At 38.6% G+C, this 7,846-nt stretch overlaps 2 protein-coding genes across 2 annotated transcripts; both read left to right on the plus strand.

Annotated features, from left to right (window-relative positions):
- Positions 1–163: 163 nt before the first annotated feature.
- On the plus strand, positions 164–5,271 carry dcaf17 (ddb1 and cul4 associated factor 17; the record flags this gene model as incomplete). The annotated part of the gene is made up of 14 exons (XM_079231223.1): positions 164–292; positions 373–476; positions 916–1,006; positions 1,102–1,238; positions 1,348–1,426; positions 1,929–2,018; positions 2,102–2,209; positions 2,407–2,509; positions 2,651–2,793; positions 3,737–3,846; positions 4,017–4,104; positions 4,219–4,302; positions 4,525–4,680; positions 4,766–5,271. 14 exons carry the CDS (start codon positions 164–166, stop codon positions 4,871–4,873), a joined length of 1,530 nt encoding a protein of 509 aa, XP_079087349.1. The 3' UTR covers positions 4,874–5,271.
- Positions 5,272–5,666: 395 nt separating this feature from the next.
- cybrd1 (cytochrome b reductase 1) lies at positions 5,667–7,761 on the plus strand (the record flags this gene model as incomplete). The annotated part of the gene is made up of 4 exons (XM_079231454.1): positions 5,667–5,853; positions 6,277–6,485; positions 6,879–7,033; positions 7,132–7,761. 4 exons carry the CDS (start codon positions 5,667–5,669, stop codon positions 7,409–7,411), a joined length of 831 nt encoding a protein of 276 aa, XP_079087580.1. The 3' UTR covers positions 7,412–7,761.
- Between the last annotated feature and the right edge of the window lie 85 nt (positions 7,762–7,846).

The following is a 7,846-nucleotide window of genomic DNA, read 5'->3' on the forward strand; positions in this document are numbered from 1 at the left end:
TAAGAGGAGTTTCCACAGTAGTCTCGGAAATATGGCCACTCCTCAGTGAGGGGTTTGGACGATATCGCACTCACCTGGCTCTGTGCTCTTGGGGTCAGCTCGGGTTGTAGTCTCCTGTCATGCTACCAGACGGTCCTCTTGTAGAAATACGTGCCACCTGCTGATGGCGCCGTGCCGCAGAAAAAGAGCCGTAAACGCCACTGAGCTGTTGAGCCGGAGGAGTCGAGGCATCAAGGATGCTGGGACCCTGACCAGACACAGTATGACGGTCCTTCGAGGTATCCTACTTCAGGTAATGGAAGAAAATATACTTAAACTATTACCTGTAGCTGGCTGGTATGCTTTAATATATTATCTTCTTTGTCATTGTAGGACAACAGGGATTTCATTAAAGTATGGAACAAGAGCTCAAAATCTAAAATAATGTATGAGAATGGTAAAATCTACTTTGAAAATTACCAGAACTGCTACAGCTGGTGAGTATCAATATTTAACTTGTCATTTTTAGTCTTCAGCACACAAAATAAGACCTTAGAGCTACAGATGAATTACAGAATTGTTGTAACTGGCATAAAAAAGTCATATAGGTTAAGTCAAGATCACTGCAGGACAGCTCTGAGACACAGGTAATTTACTAGTAAAAGCAATAATTCCACACAATAATTTAAGTGGAACCGTGCAACTCAGTTAATTTGGTGGCAGAGCTTTTCACTCTCAATAAATAGCTTGCCAAACACAATTTTACCCGGTTTATTAAGGTCATCAGCAAATTAAAACCACTGTGTTAGAGCAATGAGACAATTAGTGTATATTGTCATGATGTGTATATGGCATTCAGGAGTAAAAATGTATAGATACAACAGAATTATGTTTATACTCTGACACACAATAAGTGATTACATCTTCTGGTTTCAGTGTTCATGCAGAGCCTCAACTTCTATACAAACTGCCGAAGAGATCTAAATTGGAGAAATTTGAAGATGCCTTGCTGTGTCAGAGCCCACTTGTAAGTAACAAACTGAAGCAGATTTTTTCTTCTTCTTCACTACCAGATTTAAACATCCCCGGTTCAGATTGTTGTTTCATTCGTCTCGTTGACAGGATAGCTCGTTAGCCTCCCCCTCGGATCAAAGACCCAGCCTCTTGGCTTTGACCGCCAATAACTGGCTGTACCGTCTTTCAGCTGAAACAGGAGAAGAGCTGCAAAGAGTTTACCTGTCTTCAAAGCATAAGTTCAGGTATTGTCAAGGCCCTGAGTTCTCTGTTCCTACAGTGAAGAAAAATAAATGTACCTTATTTTCAGTTTTAAAACCTTTAACCCTTGTATGTTTTTTTTTTTTTTGGTAGGTATCTCAGCTGGGATGTTTCTCAAGAGATGTTTTATGTTAAATCTGTTCAAAACAAAGAAACCTCTTTAGAACGACAGGTAAGTTATGGTGTGTTGTGTGTCAAGTTGTGTGCCTTATTGAAGGCAGGACACTTCATTAAGGGTAATAAAACCGAGGATCTTGCTGTACATGAATTTTTGGCAGTTCATGAATTTTGATAGAGGCATTGAATAAATCTAGGAAAATATTGATATGCTCTTGTAATGATCAGTGAGGGAATTCAGGTATCACTAGTCAAGGGCTGCAACTTAACAAAAACACAATTCCCATTAAAATGTTTAGAGCTTAAGGTGATGTCTTTGAATTGCTAATTTTGTATTCAAATTAAAATAATCAAGAAATCACAATGAGCAGTACATTCTCACATTTGTGCTTTATACATTACTAATTTGTTTCCCATTGTTATTATTTTTGATTAACTAATCGATTTGCTCAACTGTTTATTTGTACTACTAATCTTAAATTATCTCTTGCGTACATCAGAGATGAAAAAATATGACAGAAATGTATCCTTTTGAATTTGTTTTTTAAAATTCACAGGCGGGTTTAACTCAGAATACAGTGATGCACCTGGCCATCTTTCGTGTCTTTCCCTTACAAATTGTTGGCATTTTGGATATCAACAAAAAGGTATGCAGATTTGTTTGTAGTTTTATTATTTGTATGCCTGAGGGTGTAATGTTTTAATAAAAATGTAAATCTTATTCTTTCAGGTATTTGGAAATGGTGTTACCGATGTTGTTCTGTCCCACGGTGTCCTTGTGGTGTCTTACAGCAACAAGTCAGTGAAGCTGTACAGCTTTGAGCACATTGTTCAAAGGGTGAGTATATTTTCAAGAGTTTCCTGCACACTGCTGAGCATTCTGCATTTTTTTTTTTTTTTAATCCGATTTTTCAACAGCCATCCAATGTGAATATTTGAATAGTCAATGCTTTCTATTCTTCTGGCTCATCTTGCTGCTTAGTTCTTTGTATCTTATTAAAGGAATATCTAATCTAACATTTTCTTTGTTTTCAGTACTTGACCGAGACGCTAACGCTTGGAAAGCAGAGTTCACTTCTTGATGGCCAAACTGTGGGAGATGTTCCGTTTGGTATCCCAGTAAATATACAGATCACAGGTGAGTCCATTTTTAAGTTTAGACCAGTGGTGTCTTTGTGTGAAACATTTTAAGGATCTACTTTGTTTACAGGCCACTGTAAACAAATGCTTTTCATTACAAAGTACATGTTTTTTGTGTTTTTGTTGTCTCAATGTGCAGATCGACCTCCAGTGCTTTTCGAGGTATCCTGTGCTAATAACAGTGTCCAGATTGGAGGCTACCCGTGGCATTACATCTACACACCAACGCATAAAAATCACAAGGGCACTCACCACATCTGTGCTCTCAAAGACAACACTATGGTAAGTTTAAAGAATTCTCTTTAACCATAGACATTAACATGAGGTTTCAAATAATTTTGTAATCGAAGTACAACAGGTAGTATATGCTTGGCTATGATGGATGCATATCCCCTTTCTTGTTGTATGGCAGACCTCCAAATGAAACTGCCAGGGTAAGAAGGGACAGAGATGTTTGTGACGGCACAGGACAGAACCAAACCTGTAATTACTATTCAGAACCCCAGTCTTCTCCAGATTATTCCAGATTCAGTGTCTTTGATGACACTGTTTATATGTATTTCTTACAAGACAACAAGGGCTGCATAATACATTGTGTGGAAAAACATAAAACTATATTTAAGCAGCCACAGTTTTCCAAAACACAGGAAACCAGAGTGTTGCTTGCCCTGATCAATGTGGTGCACCTGAAATGCTGGTAAAAAATACTGCAGCTTTCGGTGTAAAACAGAAATACATTTGTGGTATCATTTTTTAAATGATATGATTTACACAAACCTAATTTTCAAACTGACAATCCACCTGAAATCTTTCAAAGTATCAAACAGCACTATTACACTCCTTTTTAAAGCTCTATAAAGCTGCAGCACGGTTCACAACCACCTTCTTGAGTCTATAGTGGTTGAGCTGTACTCGAACCACAGAGTTTGAGTGGAGTATCACTGAGATAAGTCGAGTGTTATCTTTTACACCATGGGGCATGCAGAGGTTGTTGAAGCTTGTGCACAAATCCAGTTACACATCACAGAACAAAACTTGTCATATAAAGAAATAAAATCATACTTGACTTCTAGATTTATTTATTTTAATACATTTTCAAGATCTGTAAGAGGAAACTAAGGTATAGGTATGTGATCATGGTACTGTGGTACTGGTAATGTGCAGGTTTCTATACAATTAATGTAAGTCATAGTTAATGTGATACTTTTGAATTTTATGACATTAGGCATCAAATGGAATACAAAACATGAATTGCTGCTCTCTAGAGAGTGATGGGATTTTCTTCCACCCTGACGACTCAGGAAGAATCGTTCATGTTGGACCTGCCACCATAAAGTGAGTTCTACAGTCAACATTTACATATCAAAAGGAAGACAGTGGTGAACTGTTTTTGTTTTCTTTCCCAGCCGATGCTCTGTGCTCATGTACATACAGTATTATCCATTTGTTTTAATATTTATTATACTTGACATGTTCCATATGTTTTTTTTTTTTTTCCCCTCAAGTGTCCTGAAAATCCTTGTTGAACTGAAGAATGGTTTACCATCAAAGATAGTTGAGGATTTCTCAATGAAAATCCATCGAAACAACAATGTAAGTCATTATTCACCTACTAGCGAACTATACACTTTACTCACAACAAGCACTATAACGACTTTGGTCAGACAGTTTTCGTGCCGTTGAAATGTAATGTTCCATCTACTGCAGCCTACCTCACAAGTCACAGTCACCTCATCGGGCCGCACAGTGAAGAAAAGATTTCATCAGCTGGATGATGATTCAGATCAAGAGGTAAGTGATCTGTAAGGATGGATGTAAAAGCACACAGTAGGGTCTAAGTAAATTATACAGTTAAACACAGTGGTTGGGGAACATACAAATCTCTTTGGCAGCCAGGAATAACATCTAGTCTCACATGTTTTTTTTTTTTTTAAGGTCTCTTCATATTCTATTTTTTTTTCTTAATGTCAACAAATGTCATGAAAAGACAAAAAGCAACAATACATTTTACAGACTTTCCGCATTGTGGAATATGAGGACGAGCTGGACCTTTTGGCAGTCGTGGTTACTAATGGTGTGGAGGGAGAAGGAAGAGCCCAAATCCAACTGCATGACAACCAGAGTGGGCAGTTACTGCGGACTGTGAATCTGGTTGAGCCTTGGGATGAGGTGAGTGACCTGACAGGACTGTACCCACTTTAAGCTTAAGTGTCTGTGTATATGTATTAATGTGTGCTCTTTTAATTTGTTTCAGACTTATCCACATGAGTTGTTTTTTGACAAAGACACAATTGTTCATATTGAACAGAAGAACACCAGCTTCTGCTGCCATGTTTACAAGCTCACGGTCAAGATAATGTAAATATTTGTTTCCAACTTGTGTTTTTGTACAGTTTTTCTGTAAAGCTCATATTGCTGTTTTTCACATCTGGATTATGGTCATGCCTATTGTATGAATTACATTAGAGAATCATCGTCAGTGCAGAGACTATAATGATCTAAATAACTGTATTACTGATAAACGTGTGCGGTCTCACACCTATAAACATTTTTACACTCTTTCTTTTAAATATGATTGTGTTTTTCCAAGTTACTCTGTATTGCTGCTCCCTTCTGTATTTCCACCATGTTCATCCACATGTTAACATATTCAAAAGTGTCTTTGATGCAATGTTGTGAAACGTGTGCATTATTGGCTATTTGCTGTCACAACCCACAGTACTAATTTGTTAGTGCTGTAAATTAGCATTCTTGCAAACTCAGGCATGTTAACATTTTGTATTTTTATACTGATAATAAATACATTTGAAATTGCCGGTTTTGTATCAAGCTACAGGTGTGCCCAAATGTGATATGCTGTATTTGGAAGGTATTAGCAAAGGATATAGTCTATACTAGCATGCCTTCAAGTACGCGTCACTGTGGAAGTCGGGAGCACTGCAAAGTGTGCGTGTGTGTGTGCGTGCGCGCGTGCGCGCCTTTTCTGTAACCGTTGTTTAAATTAATCATCAAAGCTACAAAACGCGTTTCCTTCAAACATTTGCTCAGCCCTCTGGGTCATGTGACCGAGGTGCCGCCTCAACGACTTCCACTTAAGTAGTTGTGAGGGCAGCTGCTCCGGTCAAGTCGCGCTGTGCTGCTGCTGCTCAACAATGATGGAGAACTTCAAACAGTTCCTGGTCGCTCTGTCTGCCACCGTGGCCGTCGGGATCGTCGCCATAATATTCGTGGCAAGATGGGTCTGTCACTTCAGAGAAGGTTTAGCCTGGGATGGAGGACAGGCGGAATTCAACTGGCATCCGGTCTTGGTTGTCAGCGGATTTATTTTCTTGCAGGGATTCGGTGAGAGGAGTCTTTCTCTTAAATGAGTGGTGTGACAAACTATGCGAATGTTGTATTTGAAGAAATGCAAACAATTGCTCAAGGGCATGTTGCACAAGACTCGTGTTTCAAGGAGAGATGTTACGTCTGATTACGAGTGCGTATTTGTGACTGCGAAGTCCACCAACTTGAATCGTAAAGCGTAGAAACCACAAATGAGGACGTTTGAGTAAATTATAAGTTTAGTCTGACAACACGGCTTAGCATCTTGCTTGCATAAGCAACATGCTCTCAAGGAAGCAAGAACCTTGTAATTAAAAAGTAACTTGTATAATGACAAAAGTATGACTTCTGGTGGTGTTGACCATCAACTACACCTTTCATAACATACTTTAATGTGTAATAGTTGCATTAAGAATTGTCTGACTGGGACTTCTCTTGCAGCCATCATTGTGTACAGACTCCCCTGGACCTGGCGGTACAGCAAACTGACGATGAAGTTCATCCATGCAGGCTTGCACTTACTAGCCTTCATCTTTGCTGTCATAGCTATGGTGGCTGTTTTTGACTTTCACAATGCTGCCAAAATCCCCAACATGTACAGTTTGCACAGCTGGCTGGGCTTGGCAGCTTTGATACTGTACTGCCTACAGGTAAACCAACTATATTTAAAAATAATCTGAAGTAAGGTGATAGTAAACAAAGGCCCCTGGTTGTGCTTTGCAGTGACAACTGTAATGACAACTACATAGTTTAATCATTTTGCACCTTTATTGTTGCACTGTTTCAAACCTTTTAGCCTATGTTTAATACTATTTTATGAAACTACGGACTGGTTCAGAACAATACGTTAATAATTTCAACATATTTGCATTGCTTCAACAGCTTGGGTCCATGTTGCCTTCTTGTCAGCTGATGTCATTCTATTGCACTGTAACCCTGAAAAACAGCTAACTCTTCTTAAAATGTCAAGTCATAGTGAACAATAGTCTGGTTTAGTACAATATTTGATAAGTGGATGGTTTTTTTTCTCCTTCAATGGGCAGCTTGTTCTTGGAGTTGGCATGTACTTGATACCATTTACACCTGCATCCTGGAGAGCAGCGTTTATGCCCCTCCATGTCTACACTGGTCTTTTACTCTTTGGCAGTGTAATAGCTGTAGCACTCATGGGCATCACAGAGAAACTCATTTTTGGCCTGTAAGTATTTTTTTTTAAAGGCTTATAGTAGTTTATAAATAATGTTAATGTGCTACTTCAGAGCAGGAATAACTTTACTTTTTGATCCTCATCAAAAGGAGCGACCCAAAGTACAACAACTCTCCCCCAGAGGCAATTTTCGTGAATGTTCTGGGAGTCCTTCTAGTGGTTTTTGGAGCTCTTATCCTCTGGATTGCTACTCGAACAACTTGGAAACGCCCCAGTGACCAGATCTTGCATACTCTGCATACCAATGGGGAAACTGACGAAAACAGCAAAGTCGGTCCAGCCTTGTCTGAGCTGTCTGATGAAGCTGACGCTGAGCCCGGTGGGGATGTCAGGAGGAGGAGTTACAAATTAGATGATCAGGGGAACTGATTACAATATCACTGAGTCGGAGTCGCTACTATCTCCAGTGTTGAATGTATGTACACCCACTACATTGGTCAGTTGAGGTTAAAATTAAGAAATGTTTATGCTGATCATTCTATATAACGTTCTCTTTGCTCTTTGAAGTATGTATTTCATTGTGTTTGTATTAGTTTTTTCTAACATTTATTGTGAGTGCATATAATGATGAGATACTTTATAACAACATTCATGTGATACTTTCTATTGACATACACTGTGTACATACTTTGAATGTTTCCATACTCTTAAATCCTTTGTATAGTCACATATATATATATTTCAAATTTGTGTAGAACCTACATTTAACAATAAATATGTGCACCTTCTAATAGCATCTTATAGTCATTGAATATGTAGCTATATATGCGGAGAGAAGAGCACACATCTCCATACAATAGAAAG

This window comes from Taurulus bubalis, assembly GCF_910589615.1.
Source record: "Taurulus bubalis genome assembly, chromosome: 15".
NCBI lineage: Eukaryota > Metazoa > Chordata > Actinopteri > Perciformes > Cottidae > Taurulus > Taurulus bubalis.